Source organism: Erpetoichthys calabaricus, chromosome 5 (genome assembly GCF_900747795.2).
Source record: "Erpetoichthys calabaricus chromosome 5, fErpCal1.3, whole genome shotgun sequence".
NCBI lineage: Eukaryota > Metazoa > Chordata > Cladistia > Polypteriformes > Polypteridae > Erpetoichthys > Erpetoichthys calabaricus.
Window position 1 is genome coordinate 58,364,130 of NC_041398.2, and position 20,220 is coordinate 58,384,349.

At 38.3% G+C, this 20,220-nt stretch overlaps 1 protein-coding gene across 2 annotated transcripts in view; it reads right to left on the minus strand.

Moving 5' to 3' along the window:
* ctnna2 (catenin (cadherin-associated protein), alpha 2) overlaps positions 1 to 20,220 on the minus strand; it is a 1,866,011-nt gene that overhangs the window by 1,423,494 nt on the left and 422,297 nt on the right. For both annotated transcript variants that reach the window (XM_051928041.1, XM_028801549.2), the window contains exon 3: positions 7,945 to 8,140. In XM_051928041.1, the coding sequence (XP_051784001.1) occupies positions 7,945 to 8,140 (196 nt within the window). The remainder of the gene's footprint in view (positions 1 to 7,944; positions 8,141 to 20,220) is intronic.

Genomic DNA, 20,220 nt, shown 5'->3' on the forward strand with positions numbered 1-20,220 from the left:
GCTCCAACGTATATAACGAAATGTCTGACACCTTATATTCCAAATCGTAACCTTAGATCTTCAAATAAGTGTCTTTTAGAATTCCAAGAGCAAAACTTAAAAGATGTGGTGAGGCGGCCTTCTGCTGTTATGCACCTAAAATCTGGAATAGCCTGCCAATAGGAATTCGCCAAGCTAATACAGTGGAGCATTTTAAAAAACTGCTAAAAACACATTATTTTAACATAGCTTTCTCATAACTTCACTTTAATTTAATCCTGATACTCTGTATATCCAATTCATTATAATAACTATTCATGGTGGCTCTAAAATCCATACTAACCCCTACTCTCTCTTCTGTTTCTTTTTCTGGTTTCTTTGTGATGGCGGCTTGCGCTACCACCATCTACTCAAAGCACCGTGATGTTCCAACATTGATGGATTAAAAGCCAGAAGTCTGCATGACCATCATCATCAAGTCCTTCCGTGAGAACCTTAAATACAAAGAGGACTATTTAATATTTGTTAGGTAGAATGCCCAGAGGGGACCAGGCGGTCTTCGTGGCCTGGAACCCCTGCAGATTTTATTTTTTTCTCCAGCCGTCTGGAGTTTTTTTTTTTGTTTTTTCTGTCCTCCCTGGTCATCGGACCTTACTCTTATTCTATGTTAACTAATGTTGTCTTATTTTAATTTCTTACTTTGTCTTTTATTTTTATTTTCTTCATTATGTAAAGCACCTTGAGCTACTTTTTTGTATGAAAATGTGTTATATAAATAAATGTTGTTGTGAGACAAAGTCAGAGAGGCGAGATTGCGTTGGATAGAACATGTGCAGAGGAGAGATGCTGGATATATTGGGAGAAGGATACTAAGGATAGAGCTGCCAGGGAAGAGGAAAAGAGGAAGGCCTAAGCGAAGGTTTGTGGATGTGGTGAAAGAGGACATGCAGGTGATGGGTGTAACAGAACAAGATGCAGAGGACAGAAAGGTATGGAAGAAGATGATCCGCTGTGGCAACCCCTAACGGGAGCAGCCAAAAGAAGAACAACAACAAATTACACCACTAGCTTAATACTTACTGGCCCTCTCTAAGCCCCTGAATTATCTCTTTAAGGTGGTTTCACTATAAAATGCTTTCTGCTGTGGTCTTACTTTAAGTTGCTTTTTATTTTTACTAGACTTTCCCTTAAGCCTGTCTGCTTCCCTAGGAAACTCTTTGCCTGTTACTTCTTTCAACCCAAAGTAAATATAAATGCTATAACTGTTTAAATATACTTCTTTTTAAATGTACTCTTTATCTCTTCTCCTACCATCCATGCTCATTGGCTTGCACTTAATGTACCCAAGTTAACGAGTAATCTTTGCCTTCCTTCTTTACTGGGAAACACACTCACTTATTTACTTTGAACAAATACAAAAGTTGGCTAATTGTTTACTTACTGCCAGCCTCTGAAGTTTATCATTAACACTTACTGCCAAGACACAAACACTCTCAACCCACTCACATTTGCCTTTGCTCCTAAGTAGCCAAAGGGAAAAAGCTAGAAGAAGATCTACCTGAGAGCAAGGCCCTTAACCTGCAATTGCTAAGCGCTTTCAGTAGTGAGAAAAGCGCTATATAAATGCAAAGAATTATTATTATTATTATTATCACTTTGTGTCAACCAAAAATTAAGTTTTAGGACTAAATGTTGTAATTTAATTAAGTTTCACAACACAGATGAAATGCAGCATCACTCACTTTGATTACACTGCACAACAATTTTTTTTTTAAAAGTCTTTCTTCCTGCAAAAAATGTGGTTATATCATGATGTCGGCCTCGAAACACAGAAATTTTCGTACCTGGTGACAGCAAACACCATTCCTACAGTCTCAAACCCAGCAATTCGGCTTTTGCTTTTGACAGACCCAAATCTCTGACCAAATCGTTCATTTCGGACTGTGTTATCAGATGTGGATCGCCTGATGAGCACGGTTCAAAATCCGGGTCAATGTCACTGTCAGTACCCTGCATTGCAGTTTCTTCATCTGGTTCGTCTAAGGTCCAATACCTCGGGTGGTTTCGGAATTGGAAGACTGTCGTCATGTGGCACGGGTCTCATTGCTGAAGGTAGATTAGGATATTCAATTGATTTGTTTTTGACAGAGAAACCAGACACATTAGTCAAACAGAAGTAACAGTCCGTCACATGGTCTTTCTGTTCTCACCATATCATCAGAACAGCAAACGGCATCGTCTTTCGAGAGCCTCTGAGCCAGGCTCTCAGACTGACAGCACATGTCACACAGCAAATGTGAGGAGCCCATTCCTTGTCTTGATCACCAATTTTGCAGCCGAAATACAGATGATAAGCTTTCCTCACAAGAGCAGTCATCTCTGAGGTGCAAGTGTATATTTGCCACAGATATAACAGAATGTATCACGGCTGTTACGACATTGATGAGACATATCGCTCGACACCAAAATGTCTATAGCATCAAGCTTACTTACTGTTATATTGCTACAGATACTATACTATACTGATACTATACATACACACTGACTATCTATATTAACCAAATGAGCAGAATCGGTGTATGTAAGCCACCTTTATAGCATGCTGAGACAGCGTCAAGCTCGTTCAGACCTGACCAGTCATGCCCAGGATGTCAACTTCCACAGAACAGCTTCCAACCTGGCCTGATTCCGTGCCTGGACATACCCAGGCTGCACAAATCATTGTTGATATGTCACTTAATGGAGCGAAAATGTTTGGATACAAATATAAGAAAAAATCATCTCTGGAGCGTTACATGAGGGGTAAATTTTGATTTTGGTATTCGTGATCATCACCCAAAAATCTATAAGAATCATCCAACAGTGTTCAAGAAGCAAAAACTTTGTTGTGCAGTGTTACTGATGTACTTCTCTTTTATTTGCATTATATATTGTTTTCCTTTATCTTTGTATCATGATTTGGTAGAAACCAGTTCCCTTTAACAGCCTGCCTGCACAAAGATTATGGTTAATTAACACTGGGGAAATATATAAGATGGTCGAGTTTTTAATTATCATTAATATTATAATAGTTCATGGTCTGCTCTAGATTGCATGATGGCAAAAGTGCATGGCAGGCAAAGGCACAAAACATTGCACTAAGAGAGTTACAGCCACACAAGACAAAGGTCTAGTGTGTGCATAGCAATGTGTCACTAGGAGGTGAAACTCTATTAAATCCCAATCAGTTCTCTGGAAATGAAAAGGAAATTACCTGGATGTGGGTGCTACAAAGTTTGGCAGAGCTTTACCCTTAGTTTCTCTTTTCTTATAGATGCAAGAGGTTTTACAGATAAAAGTTAAATATGCTATAATCATACTTTATTTTTACTACATCAGCTGTTCTTAACCCTTCTCCAAAGGTGAGCTCTAATTGGCATATGGAGAAGCAGGGTGATTACCATTGGGTTGCCATGAAGTGAATGCTGCAAAATTATAATCACTCTGTCCCAATTTTGCACTCAGACATTAACAGAAAGTAAATATACTTAATTTACTGAGCAATGTGCTCCTCCTGCACACACAAAAAATTAACTTGCATCCTGAGATTTGGTTCCTTTCTTGCACGCAGTGCTGTCCAGGATACAGTCTGGCCTTCTTGAGCCCAAAACTACAATAAGTGGGCTTGATAATGAGGGATTAATATATGTAACCTTTTTTTAACCTATCAATGCAACACGTTTATTAATTTTATATTTTTAAAAACCGTCAGTGTAGTAACATACACTGATAAGCAGCAGAAATAGTCATAGTGGACTAGAAAAAATGTTAAATTCAGTAAAATCTTCATATCCAACCGCTCCGGATCCATGGATTCAACCAACTACGGATCGAAAATATTCATTATAAAAAAAAAAAAATTTCAGAAAGTTCCAAAAAGCAAATCTTGAATTTCCATTGCTCCAAGCACTATTCTGAATCCATGCAAAGTAATGTATAGGCAAACTCTGATGTAGCCTACCGCCTACTCAATGGATAAAAGCATACCTACAACCACTGTAACATTTGTGTGATAATGTAAAGAAAAGAATGAAAAAGCCTAGACCTGTAAAACTTGAATATCCTCAGCCCTTACCCTCCAGAGATTCTGACATTAGCATTATGGTGACCTCACAGTCTGAACCTGTGGGGGATACAAACTGCCCAAAGGGGTGGTAATGTCTGGAGAAGCCGGCTTTGAAACAGCTCTGTGAGCCACAGGTAGGGGTGGAAGGCAGGGGGTATGTGGGGGGATGGCACAGTCATATTGATCACATCTCCAGGTTGCTACAGCCCTTTGGGCGGGACACTGCGAACAGTGTGGCATGCAGGTTTTTTATGACCCACAAAATGAGTTGGATCCAAGCAGCATGCATGAAATCACAAAGGGGCAAAGCAGCTGACAGCGAGTGGCACCCCTGAAGACCTAAACAGCATGGCAGAAACAGCAATGTTTTCTCACCAGTAATCAGCATAAAGAGACTAATTCTATTCCTCCATTTCTCATATACCTGGTCGTTATATGATAGATAGATAGATAGATAGATAGATAGATAGATAGATAGATAGATAGATAGATAGATAGATAGATAGATAGATAGATAGATAGATAGATAGATAGATAGATGGATGGATGGATGGATGGATGGATGGATGGATGGATGGATGGATGGATGGATGGATGGATGGATGGATAGATAGATAGATAGATAGATAGATAGATAGATAGATAGATAGATAGATAGATAGATAGATAGATAGATAGATAGATACTTTATTAATCCCAAGGGGAAATTCACAAAGATTGAACAGCCTCCAAAGCATCAACGACTGCAATCAGAGTCTTAACATGGTGCGTGTATGTGTGTGAGAGAGAGAATAAATTTATCCATCCATCCATTTTCCAACCCGCTGAATCCGAACACAGGGTCACGGGGGTCTGCTGGAGCCAATCCCAGCCAACACAGGGCACAAGGCAGGAAACAATCCTGGGCAGGGTGCCAACCCACTGCAGGAGAATAAATTTATATTTTTCTTATTTAGAATTATACTTTCGATATGTACTTGTATTTTAAATATTCTGTGTTTTATTCTACATACAGTATTTCTCTTTTAGGTCAGTAGTACTAGGGTGTTGTACCGTGTTAGCCATTATGGATGTAGTGAGAAGTCAAGCAAAATGACACCTTTTATTGGCTAACTAAAAAGATTACAATATGCAAGCTTTTGAGGCAACTCAAGCCCCTTCTTCAGGCAAGATGTAATTAGGTCTTTTAGGTCAGTAAATGAAAGCAATCTGTAAATGTTGAAAGAAAGAAAATGTTTCATTGCTGCTAACACATACTATGCACTTATGTACACACATGGCTGCAGTTGTACGGAGTCTGTACAGACTTCTTTTTCTTGTCATTTTTCCATAAACAATACAGTAAATAAATAACAATGCTAGCAGATCCTGTGTTCTTTACTGTGTTGAGGTCAGGGTTAGGGAAGAATAGAAGTTCTTTTCTGCACCGATTGTGCAGATGGATTTTTTTCCCATTTTACCAGCCTGTTTTCTGCTCAGAACTGAGGGCATGGCAGGTTATATGTGTATTCTCTGCTAGCTGCTTTCTTCTTTCTTATAAAAAAGATTCTTCATGATGGTGTTAAAAGTTCTTGAATTCAACATTTATTGACAGTTTTATAGACAGCCAAGATGGTTTTACATTAAAACTGATGCTGCATATTATTTCCCACAACAAGCAATGTGGTTCATCGATGAATCAACATCAGTTACACGTGGGATTACACAACAATTTTAAAGCATTTTTACAACAAAAACTCACACTGCCCAGAAAACTAACTTTATAAACATTTTTCTTGTGTGATGGAAGAATTTTGCATAGTATGATATCTTTCCATACTGCCACACCGGACAGGCTAAGTCTATAACAGTGATCAGGAGCTGAAATGTAAGTTGGCGATGTGCTTAACACAACCAAAAGGTATACAGAATGAACAGAAATGACCATCTAATCAAAGTCGTAAGCCAATAATCAAATTAAGAGACAGAGGTCAAATGTCAGGAACAGGAAACTGTAAATAACACAGTAATTGTCAGCAGTCATAACACCTACTCTTCAGAACAGGTCAACCACTTGAAGCAAAGCATGTTCAGACCTGGCCGGTACTACGAAAAGTTAGGGTTGCTGCAGAAAGAGGTGTTGGTGAGGCCAGTAGGGGGCACTTATCTAGTGAGCTGGGTATGGATCCCAGTGCTGTGAATATGACACCATCCTTTGAGTGAAATGCAAAACTGGAGGTTGTGACTCTCTGTGGTCATTAAAGATTCCTGGGAATCTTTCAAAAAGAGTAGGGTTTACTAATGTCCTGGCTAAATTGCCCATCACTGCTTCGTCCATACTGGACCCCTAATCATCCTTTGTCACTCACTGAATAACTACCTCTCTCACCCTTTTACCACATAATAGCTAATGTGTGTTGAGAGTACTGGTACAATAATGGCTGTCATCGCACCATCAACGTGGGTGCTACACACTAGTTGTGGTTGAAGCTGTTCCCCACTGTCTATTGTCGCAGTAGAGGCTTTTGTCCACCTCTTGAACCCTCAGGTACCACTCCAAACACCAGGTAAAAGTACAATTCTTGTTTATTGTACAATCACGTGCACAAAACACCCTCCACTCCACACTACTCATATATTCAATAATCACCAATACAAAACTCTTTCCTCCTCGCCCAGACACTTCACCACCCTACCTCCTAGCTCAGCTCAATGTACTGGGCTTCCCAGAGTCCTTTTATACACACTGACCCAGAGGTGTTCCTGCCCAATCAGTCCACAGTTCCTTATTTCTTCCGGGTCAGGGTAAACAGTCCTTTTCTTCAACCCGGGAGCACGTCGTATCTTCCTGTCACGTGACCATGACGTACTCCCGGGTTATAGGGCACATAAGAGCCTCCGAGTCCTCCTACAGCGACTCCTGGTGGCTCCCAAGGTATCCAGCAGGGCTGCGTATAAAAACTACATAGTCCATGAGTCCCTGCTGGAACTCTGGGCATGTCCACGCTGTCCGGAGAGCTCCTCCTGGTGGCCTGGGGGTGATGGCCGGAGTAAGAAGCCGGCAATCCACCACACTATGTAAAGCAATTTGAGTAGAAAGAAAAGTGCTATATAAATGTAAATAATAATAAATAATACTACTCAACACAAGGGTTTTTTGTTTAATTCAACCACAAACTCAAATAGAGATAGATCCATGGTACCAGTATGTAAGTCATGATAATGATGTCATAAAGCTGGACTTCCAGAATAAGCTCCCTAGCAACTTGACAATGCATCCAGGCAACAGAGTCAATAAAGGAAGCACTCTTTTTTTTCTTTGTGCAGACAAGACTCCATTTACCAAAACATTCACCATTTAGATGATGCAATAATATGAAAACGCATGACAAAAATAATTTAGTTTAAAAATATAAACTGAACTGTATGGATTATCTGCATCTTGACTGGTACAAACTAGTGTGTTTCTTAACTGTCTTATCCTGCCATATAAAACAGTCTGCATAGAGAACTCAGCTGTTAATATACTGTAAAGAGTCTAAACATAACATCTGTTAGCACAGACTATGAAAGGTGAATTGGAACAAGGCAGGGCTAAATCTGCAAAGAGCAAGTGTCACATTAAGATGTTTTATAAGTTGGTGGATTTCCCATAAACCAATTCATTTGAGTTAAATCCTGTATTAGGATTGTCCTCGACCGCATACATGATTCCTGTCTCCAATGCACTTAAACTTTAAACAATATAGCATTTAGGCACTTGTGAACAGGTTTCCATTATCATTATCTGTAAAGGAAACCATGCCTTCCAAGGGGGACAGGCAAGAATACACACATATTAATAGCATAATAAAACACACAGGTTATATAAATAACGGCACCTTGCTTGCGAACATCTTCCACTGCAGCTATTAGCTCATCCTTCAGGTCTTGGCTTTCCTTAGCAATCTGTTCACCTTTCTCTAGAAAATTCTGTGTGGCCTGCTCAACAGAAGCAGCCAGAACGTGAGCCTTCTTGGAGCGGCCCTTCTTTTTGCTGGAAGGGCCTTTGTTGCTGGTGTTCACCAAAGTTGTAACCTGCAGCATAAAAGAAACATAAAACAAACACTTTACTGCTCTGCATAAGTGATGATCCATTTTACGGTTCACATACAGCTAGCATGACTATTCCCTTACTAGCAAGAAACAGATAAGAATGCTTCAAAGTGCTTCATTTTCTAAGAGTAAGAATCAGCATTTATCCTAAGGCATTAGTTTTGTGCTTTATACAGTATTACTAACTGGGCCAAAGGAATGTACAAAAAAAGCAGCAGTAGGTGCAATTTTGGGAACTCATATTGTTTACTTCAAGCTTGGTAAAACGAAATTCCTGGAAACTAAACAGAAAATAAATATTATACTTTTTAAAATGTCAAATCAATAATTGTAGCTTTAATAATATATTTTTACAAGAGTAATTGTGTACTATGTACTAATAAGTCTATGTAAAAAAGTTTATTTGGAGAGCCAGCAAATACAAATGCATAAAGTACATACTGCACAAATGTTTATTTCTGTGGTATTTCCAGAATTTAAATGTGGCATTTGGTGATCTTGTGTCCATGGTGACGATAAACATGCAGGGCCAGGTGAGCAAAGTAAGACTTTGCTTCTTCATCTCTGACCTCCATTAGGTTATTCTTTCAGAACTAGAGTCAAGGCCTGCTGTTTATGTTTATTTTCACCAAACATAGTGGGTGGCCTAAATGGTTGTTAGACAGGGGCACCAAGTATAAAAAGGCAGACAAATCAACATGGTAGAATCTACAACCTCAAGTTTCTCACAAATCTTAGAAAGGGAGTAGATTTAGGAGCAGCGAATATTCCTTGCAGCTAGAGAGCATACAACATAAGGGAATCTATGATGTTCTCTGTTAGTTTTGTAAGAAGCATGGCTATCAAACACCAATACAGGGAACTGTAGTGCCAGGTACACACTAAGTGTACCTAAGTGAGTAAGTGGTCCAACCACCACAAAACCAGCAAGGAACACAAAGGCACTAGGTGTTTGTTGTATGTTTATTAAACTGTCACACAAGTTTGTCCTTGTAGTCCTCTTTCTGGTAGTTCTTTGAAATCATATATATAAAATAGGTATGCGCCACTTAACATGCATGATACTGTACATTCTGTGAAATAGTATGTTATGAGAACACCATATTAATTCAGTACTTAGCAAAGCTAAATGATATACTACAGTATACCTGTTTTGACTAAATACAGAGAGATAATACCACAATGATTCACAGACGTGCACTATGCACATTTATGAGATTGGGTGCTGCTGCCTACAAGTCGAAGCATACACTATTGTACAGTAAACTTTGTATTTTAAAGTAGGGAAACTTCTTATTAACATAAAGATAGGAAGCACTGTACAGTACTGTAAAGATAACCACTTTGTATTAAGAGTCTTGAGATACACATTACGTGCAGGAAGCTGTTGTGTTTGCTACTCTTGGTTTTGTCCACTGCTTCCCATTCTCCAATCAGAATTTCTGAACTCTGTTATAACCTTATGGGACCACAGACATATGTGGTCAGACATTGCCCAAGCATTGCTATATATCCTCTTTAATAAAATCCCTGTGTGCGTCCAGGTGTCCGTGCGTGTGTGTCTTCTGGTGAAGTGCGCATGCGCGGGGCACGGTGCGACACGCGATATTACTGTCGGAGAAAGTTACAGGCGTTTTATGGAAATACAAACCAGTATTACTGCGAGAGGAAATTAAAGGTACACAATACAGTGGCTCATATTACAGCCACATACAAGCCAGTATTACTGTCAGAGGAGATTAAAGGCATATTACCAACGCGCACACCTGTATTACCGCCAGAGAAAATTAAAGGTATATTACGGACGTATAAGCCAGCGGACATACAAGACAGTATTACTATCACAGAAAATTAAAGACACACAATACACGGCGGCAGCTCACGAAGAACGGTCAGCTCAGCAAGCAAACATCAACAAAAGAAAGGCTGAAAGAAAGAAAAATACGACCAACAAAAAGAATGAGGTCAAAGTCCCTTGCCATTTAATATAGACTGTTCCTACTAATGTTTATGCACTACTGTTCGAGCGCCCGTTATTGTAACGGGCTAAATGACTAGTTCATATATAAAGTACAGTGTGTGTGTGTGTACCACATATAACAATTGTTCTTATTTTCTCCATTTAAACTTAGTGGTCTGTTTCAACTCCTTAATAATGATGATTCTATAACACTGTTAAAAAATGAAAACACATTCTCTGATGGTTTACAAAATCTTGTGTGGCAGTGTGATATGTGTTGACAAAGTAAAAACTATTTATAAAATTATACAGTTGTAAGCATTGATTAATAAATAATTAATCATTTGATTAATTAATAAATACATTACAAATATTTTTCAAAATAAATGCACATACAGTATGCATTACAAACAAAAAAAGAGGATGCAATTTTGATCAAAAATATAAACTTTACATTTGTTAACCGCACAAGATACACATCTCTAAAAAATATACCAATTTTTCAGGGGTCTCTTTCCATCTTAGAATTGCTTTGGCTCTAGAAAGTAAAACAGAAATGCTTCATTTGAAGAAGTTGAATTCAATTTTGGTCTGCACCGATGCATGAAAAGACCATGAAAGAGCTCTGCAGTGCATGCTGCATGACCCCAGACATCAAAAGTAATGTTTGTACACACAGTTGCACATTTACTGAGCAATCAAATATTACCGCAAACACATACTGTAGTCCAATTAGGCACAAAGATTCACATATTTTGTTTGTTCATCTTGATGCTTTCAAATATTGCTGTAAATTGTTTCTTTCCAGGACAACTGCTATGCTGATTTTAGTTACATTGTCTTTTATATTCAGTTAAAGATTTATTTCAGTTATTAACAGTTCTGTTTATGATTTTCAGTCCTAGCATAAGTTTTGTTGCATGGACAATAAAACAAAGCTGTTTAAGGCTAGCACTCAAAGGCTACGTGAAAGCAATGACTTTGTATTTTTTACTGTCTATCAGAGAAAATTATATCCTCGGGCAGCAGGATGAAGCTGATCATTGATGTTTGTGTTGATCACCTCTAACATCTTTTTTGAGTTATCCTTAGTTAAGTCTTATTCTTTTTTTTTTTTTTGATTGCTCCACACAAGTGAAGCAAATGAAATAAAGCACATACCACGCTAGCCATTTCTAACCTGCTTATCCAGTTGAGGGAGAAAGAAAGCCTATTCTAGAGATTCTATTCTAGAAAAAGTGGGCACAAGGTGGGAGCAGTCCATCACACTCAGTTAACACACACAGTCGTCACAATTAACCTAAAATACACATATGCCTTTGATATGTAAAAAAAAAAAAAAGCATCCCAAGGAAGCATAGGGAAAATATTTAAACTCTACATGTACATTTGGAAACCCAAATGCTGGAGACGAAGGGGAACAACTGCAGTTCCACATTGCCTCATAAAGGATGTATTCAAAATGAAATTAATAAAAAGATGAAAAAAAAGCTACAACCTTAGCAGCAATGCATTACATATAGGTAGGTACAAGGTTAATGAAAATATTTAAAACTGCAAGAGACACAAATCTTAATTTTCACAGTAATGACAGTGATGTCCTATGAAGAAAATAAAAGTACAGTCGACCCTTGTTTATCGCGGTTAATCAGTTCCAGATTCTACTGCGATAAATGAATTTCCGTGAAGTAGGATTCTTTATTTATAAATCGAATATTTTCACAGTTAGAGCATAGAAAACCTATTTACGACCTTCTAAATATGTTTTTTAACATTATTAGAGCCCTCTAGACATGAAATAACACCCTTGTAGACACAGGGACCTTTAAACACTGCAAACAAACTTTTGTCTCTTTTTCAAAAGTTTAATCTGTGCTCCATGACAAGACAGAGATGACAGTTCCAAGTCTCACAATTAAAAGAATGCAAACATATCTTCCTCTTCAAAGGAGTGCACCTCAGGAGCAGATAATGTCAGAGAGAAAGACAGAGAGAGAAAAGCAAACAATCAAAAAATCAGTAGGTGCTATCCGGGATTTTAAGTATGTGAAGCATCAAGCGGGAAGCATATCATATATCATACATAATACGTGCTCTGATTGGGTAGCTTCTCAGCCATCTGCCAATAGCGTCCCTTATATGAAATCAACTGGGCAAACCAACTGAGGAAGCATGTACCATAAATTAAAAGACCCATTGTCCGCAGAAATCCGTGAACTAGCGAAACATCCGTGATATATATTTATTTTATTCAGTTAATCAAATTCAGCACCAATACTGAGAAAAGTGTCTATTAATTAAATCATCATCACTACCTATATAATGGACATTTTCTGGGTTTACTAAGGTTAGCCAATTGCCCTCAAATCTTTTTCCTCCACTCTCTGTGGTGAACCCATTCTTTACAAATTATCTGCCACCATTTAAAAAAACATCATCTTTTTTTTGCCTTACCCAAACCCCTTCTGGAGCTTCTGTTCATTCAATCATAATTGGCCATTCACGTCACACGTCCATATCACCTAAGTCTCTTTTACCTTAGCACAACACCTATGGCCTCCACAACAATTCTTTCTCTTAACTTGGCATACCACTTCCTCTCAATCCATGATGCTGCACTCTTTCCAGCTTTGCTTTAAGCTCAGCCTCAAACCAACTACGCCTCACTGCCATGGAGTATACTACTCATCACACTCATCAGAAACTTCAAGAGTTTCTTCCATATGCCATTGTTATTTCTGTTTTGCCTGCATCTCTGTCTGACTCCACATGCCACCCAAGTAGCAGAACTTCCTTACTTTCTCCAAAACAACTCCATTGCTAATATCTAAATTTACACTTCCTTCATTAGTATTCTTCATCCCTCTCACACACTGTTTACCACCACTGGAAGGGACAGATGACAACAAGGAAGACAACAAAATGACCAATGGGGCTGCCAATTTTCAATCTGAGCAGGAGTTTTAGCTAGTTATAATATAAACAATTTGAGGTGATTTAATATGTGCAGGCACAGTCGTCCTATGCAGAGACGGTGCTGCAGCAGACAGATTCAGAGAAGTTGTTACACCTTCTAAGACTGTGAGATTCCCAAAATAGTGCCAAGATGGAGAGAAAGAGAGGAAAAGGGCTTATAGTTTTGGGGGTTCCTGGATATCTGTGCCTACCTTGTGGGGTTGTGCAGTATAACAATACTGAAAAGTACCTGAAAAACACAATTTTTTAAAATAATAAAAATGGTACCGTACCAGCATTTTGTTAATTTTGGTAGCAGAAGAAAATGGTAATTTTAAAACACTTCACGCTCAGTCATAGCCTGATTGCAAGTCCCACCTCCCCCAGATGTAATATATATTTATTACACCTAGCTCAATTCACCATGGAGAACCCCCTGTGTCCCTGCTCTTCAATTGTAAATACATAGAGATATAGATACATAGAGATTATATATACAAAAAAACACTGAAGACTACAAGAGAAACCTACAACCCCTTGTATTGATTTGCAAATTGTGCAATGGAGCAGTAATGCTGCTGTGAGGCTGTGGGAACTATCCGTTATCAAGTACTGAGGTGCAAAAGGTGGTATTGATACCAAAGTCAAAATTTTAGTACTGATCCAATACTTCTTCCTTGGTTACTATATATTCTTTTGGAAAGTACACTCAATCACTTAAATGTTTAACAAAATGTCAGAGGTCAATGTCCGGGAGGCATACCAGACACTAAACTGTCAACTTGATCCCGTAGTAGGTCGTAACTGAGATGGGCACAGCAGCAAGTAAGAGACAACAACTTGGTTCACATTATCCAAAAATGAACAGTGCAAGTTTAATAAAGCCAAGTTCAAACAATAAAGTGCAGTGCAGATCAAAATAAATAATGTCAATAAATAAATCTAACAAAAAAATCTGTGCTCAGATGCAGATTACAGTGAAAAAGAAATACTGTACAATTCCATTAAAAATACTCCAAGGTATCAAGTTAGGTTCCTCAGCAAGTCTGACACAAGGTTCTCCCTTCATCTCCCCAGCTCACCCTCACTTCTCCAAACACCTGTCACGCCTACCCTCATCGGCATTGGCTGAGACTCACCTAGTTGCCCATCCCAAACCCAAACCCCACCCCCACCTGTCCCTGTCAACCCATCCGCTCTGTCAGCTCTTCCTGGACCCATGGCAGGGTCAATCCAAATCCCCGCTCATACATAACTATTCACTGGGGGCACTTATCAGAATAGTTGTCTTCGCAACCTCAAGTAGCCCAAAAACTCTGCCTTCTCCTCTCCACTGCATTTACTTCCTCACCCGATTTTGCCTTTGCATTTCTCCAGCAACTCGCCTCCCTGTTCTGTTTGTACTCTTCTTTATAAAAGTTGGTGGGTGAAGGTGCTTAATTACACACCCTGGAGCACTAACGAAGCAAATGGTCGAACCACGCAAGCCCGTATGTGAATGCACAATCAGCCAATCACCTCATCAACACCCTGCAATGCTACCACACATCTGCATCACAGCCCCAACTTGACCAGACTGCTTTTCTAAAACGAGAACTGCAGACTGAAGTTCATGACACAAAATATTGCTAAATTGATTAAAAATATATTAGCAGGGTCAAAGTGCAACTATGAGCCAGTATATTCAATGCTAAGTGAGTATACATGATTATACAGTAGGGCTGCATCGATTACTCAAGATAATTGACTAATTGGCACAAAAACATTCCTGGATCATATTTTCCTAATCGACTAATGGTCCCTTCACATCCCTCAAATTGACTGCCAGCATTTTTGAATGAGCTAACCTACATCACGTTCTTCCAAAGTATCATCCAAAAGTCTGTTCTGTGTGAAGTCACTAGAAAAACTTACAAAATTAGTGTTCACTATGTTAAATAGAGATGTTGTTCCACAGCAGTACTAATTCCATGAAGAAACACCTGATGACAAAATACACTGGAACTATAATGCAGGATAAGACGTCACTACTGTAAGTATACGCTTACTTAGCCATCTGACAATTGTGCTTTTAGAGATATGAAGATGATTAACTCAATAAATTCCAGCCAGTGAGTAGCATTGGGACGAAAATTAGGACCTCAGTCTTTCTTCACATAAGATAGATAAATACAGTAGGTCTGTCTGCTAAATATGCTTGCCACTAGCCACCTTTATCACTTGCAAGTGCACTAAAGGAAAATCATGAGCAGATCTTAAAAGAACATGCAAACTTTCTTGTGCACAATTATTACAAACACGTCTGCCTGTGTACATAAATGTACATTGTCACACACATGCACATGGGAGGCAGCTAAAGGACTTGAAAGATGGTAATCCCATGCTGGACCCTTTCTCTCTTTTTTCTAAGTATATGGGGTGGCTACACCAAACCTTTTTCTGTGTTCCTCTCTTTTATTCACATCATGTGTAAATATCTCCAGGAAATTCTTAATCTTTCATAAAACAATAAAAAAAGTATATTAATAAAATAGCAATAATTTATAGTCATGTTTGCCAAAGCAAGTTAGGCGCATTCATCTTCCAAATGTTTGTTTGGAATTTTTCATTCATTATTATGAATGGAAGTGTCAGAATCTGTAAATGCCACCTGCATTATTTCATTCTGAAGACATACACAGAACTGCAGCCATGTGCTTTTACAGGGACAGATGCATCCATCAATAAAGGAAAAAAGTCATATAGGGATGTAAAATAACTTGGAACTATTTTGTATTAGCCATGCATCCTGTTAAGTGTCTTAGATTGCAGAATTTACATATACGTCCCCCATCTGTTTTACACACTTCCCTCACTCAATTCAAGCCACTGATAATAAAAGACAAAGAAAACCACTTTGGTACTCTTTGTGCTTAAGATTGCAGACATCAAGTAAGTATTGGAGCAGAAAAATGTAAGTCTGGATGTCCCTCCTGATGCCAAAGTCTCACTGTTACCTTTAACAACAGGTCATAGAGTTGAATGCTTGACAGACTTCTAAAACATCACTGTGGGGGAAGGAGTAATTGCAAAAGACTGGAAAAAAAAATCATTCCAGTTATTTTATCATGTACCGGTTTTCTTTTATTTTTGACAGGATTTGAAGGCCTGTTTATTATTTTCGCATTCATGTAGCTGTTGGAATTGGCAAAGCTCCGAGTGGTACAAATTTTGTCAGCAGTCATGTTGTACAAGACTCAGATTTTTGTCTCGTTGCAGTCCTATGCATGGACATCTTCGAAGAAAAGGCAAAAATACAGTATATAGAATAGAGGTTATTTTACCAGGAACAGTAACAAAGTAAGCACACACACTAATTCTTTTGCTTTGTCTCCACAAACTCAGATAGAAAGGAAGTTTCCATCATGACCTTTATACCCACAACTGCATGATTTCACCAGCTGTGCACTTCCAGGTTGATGACCTAGCAATGCAGCAACAGCCACGCAGTGGTGGCACTCATAATAAACAAAAATCGCAACACAGAAAAGGCATATAAATTCGACAACACTTTCTGAATACAAACTAAAAGCAAAAGGAGATTAAGAGGTGACATGATTGAAGTGTTTATTTAGTATTATGATTATGAAGAAGCATAGACATTTGGAATAAGCTACCAAGTAGCGCGGTAGACAGTAAGACTTTAGTAACTTTCAAAACTAGAGTTGATGTTTTTTTAGAAGAATCATGTGGATAGGACTGGCGAGCTTTGTTGGGCTGAATGGCTTGTTCTCATCAGGATTTTTCTAATGTTCTAAAGGCTAGTTAATAATGTTTTGGTAAAAGAATCCTAACTATATGCAAAGATGTCCAGAAAACCACAGAAAAGACAAAAAAAAAAAAGAAACTTTTAAATCATCAAACTTAAGAGCAGATGAATGTGGGGAACAGGGTGCAATAAAGGAGGTCTCTCATACAAGGGACCAGTCTATCAGACAAATAACATCACAAAGTGCTTTTCTGTTATGCAAGTCTTCAGAAAAAGGGATATTTTCTGTATCACTCATTCAGACTTTGCTACACTGATTCAATTATTTTTCCTATTAAAAATTTATTTTTTCACTAATTTCTTCTTTTGAGTGTTATGCATATCATAAATCTGTGTGAGATTTGTCAAAAAATTGGAAACAATAAAAAAAGCAAATAGGAAGAAACTGGCCTCCTTCTCCTCCATGGAATACATATTCATGAAGGCAGTTGTTTCTCCCTCCCTCTTTAGTCACTGGCTATATTTTAGCATCCTTTTCATCTTTAAAACTCCCAAGCTTTAAAACTTCAAAGGCTACATTTTCTGTTCTTTGACCTCCTAAATCAGACAAGCATAAACTAGAAATGACAACTCTTTTCATGTGTGACATTCCCAATCTATTCCAGTGGTTGGTAAATTTCCAGTGCATACGTAAGGACCTGCTGTTAATGGCAGATGCTTTTTAATTTACACAGAGTTTTTTATTTTAATTGAAAAGCACAGTTTACTGCCTACAGATGTACACTGACATTGTCCTGCGGCTAAGTGTGAATTTTTAATGCTTTAGATCTACCGAATGCAGGATTCAGTGTCACAAAGATACTCACCAAGCAACAAAAAAGTTGTTCAATCTAGTTATTTCTTTTCTATTTAATATCTTTTAAACAGATTGTTGGCAAAGCAGAACATTGTTACAGTGAGACTGGTCAGCATGAGTTAAATTTGCATGTTCACTACATGGTCATGTATGGGTTTTCCACCAGGTTGACTGGTGACACTAAATTCACCCAGTACCAGTTAGTGAGGATGATTGGGTGTACTGTGTTATGGATCGACACCCCATACTGGATGGATTCCCACCTGGATTCAATTCCCAAGCTGGTTTCCAGCTGTCTGCAGTTTGCTCATTTGTGTGTAATATGCTATGCCTATTAGGTAAATTGTCAACTCTAAATTGACCAGATATGGAAGTGTGTGGAAGGGCACCATGTGACTGACTGGCATCCTTTCTATCAACATGTCCCTGCTTTTCATAAGCTGATTGGCTCAGGCAACCCCCATAATGCAGCCTTGTTAAAACACATTTGGACTTGGAACTTAAACAATGAACTAATGATCAGCCTAGTATTCTAGTATGCCTCCATGATGGACAAGACACATACATTTTATCAAGGGCATCCTTGAGATACATTTAAAAAACAAAAAAAAATTCTTTCTACAGTTGGAAACGTACAGTACAGCATAATCATATGCAACAAAAAGCTGTAGTCTTATCGGTTTCAGGTTAGTGACTTCAGCAAAGATTAAGGGAGAAAAAAAGACTATTATAAAATGTGCTAACCATCCAAAAAGTTCACCTCAGCAAAAAATACAAATCTGATGTATTACACTTGCTAAAATTAATACAATTTTAAAGCATGCGCAGGCACTTTGTCTTCCAGCTAACCTTCCTTTGCCAAACTTATGCATGAAAAGTGTAACTTGAAAGAAAACAATGAAAAAGAATAAAAGTTAGGACTTTAATATCTTACCTTTTTTTGTGCCAGCATGTTGATTGGGTAAATTAATGTAAGAAGAACCATCACTGTGTTTGAAAATCATCTTGTGATGATGTTTGCAGTGTAGATGCTAAATGTGAGGACAGGTCAAAAATCATCCGCACTTCTGTCATACATTTTTTTTTTTTTTGAGTCGTCCGTACAGATTCCCCCACATACATGAAGAAACTAAGGTGTGTCTGTGGTCACAGTGGTAACGTTTTGACCTTGATCAGTCAGTTTCTCTTGTTGTTTTTCAAAAGCAAATATTAAAATTCCATTCTACATTTGCACCAAGAAGAGCAGTGATCTGCTTTTTATGAGCTGAAGGTGCACTAAGGGCCGAAATCTTTGTCAGTTTGTAAGAGATTCATTGCATTGACTTTCTCAGTATTGTCACCAGTAGGGACAGGCATCCTGATATTCCTTCATGATTAAAACTTGTCTCATCATTTTTGAACTTCTCAATTCATTGGTAAATCACTCCACAATGGTAAAACACTGTCTCCACATGGCATAAAGAACTTTATATGGATTTCAGCCCCTGGTACACATTTAGCCTACAAAAAGTGACTCATTACTTGCTACTCTTTGGTGCAAACAGGGAGTAGAACAGTCATATTTATTCCTTAAAAACAACAGCAGAAACTAACTCATCAAGGTCAAAAATTATCATTGTGAACTCAGACACAATCTATTTACACAAATGTGTAACATAAGTATATGTATAGCCAACCCAAACAAAATTTTCACAAAAGTGTGGATGATTATTGACTTACCCACATAACATCAAAATTTATCGGCATGCTATTTTCAAAATGGAAAATCTTGTTGCATTACACATGCACCTGTTGTAAACATTGGGGGGTTACAGGTATTGTTGGGTGGTATTCCATTATTGAAAAAGTAGTGACAAGCACAATTTATGAAATGGTACTATACCAGCATTGTACCAAGTTTGACACTGTTTGACACATGTTGGTTAAATGTTATTTTACATGCTCCTTGCATTTTCCACTCCCCAACACTCTTTGATACAGTATATATACACATGATACATATTTCATTAGGCTAGAAACAGAAAGTGGGAAACATGTCTTCAGTGTAATAAAACTTTTTAATTGGGCTTGAAACTCTGATTGGGACAACCTGCTCACCTCTTAAAAAATATGTTTAATGTGGTGGAGCACAGAGGAGTGCATGTGTGCAGGCCGGGGGAATAAAGCTTCCGGAAAGCCAGGAGAAGGAGGGGAAGTTATCTGTTATTTCCTTTGGTATTGTTCTGGTAATGGTACTGAGGTGCGAAAGCTGGTATCAGTACTGAAGTCTAAATTTTAGTTCTCCTCCAACACAAATTATAGGTTGGCATCCTCTAGTGGAAGGGCAATAGTGCACATATACGGTACCAAGAAAGATGTTGTCTGACCTAGAGTTAGAGAGATTCCTTGGAGTGCACCCCTACCCATGGGCCTCCAGTGGGCTATTGGTTGAAGTGTAAGAATGGAAAGATGACTTTTTAACTTGTCCACCCAGGGACAATCATAATATGGTGGGAAAGAGGACAGATTTACCTTGGTTAATCAGTTATTGGTCTTGCCTTTAG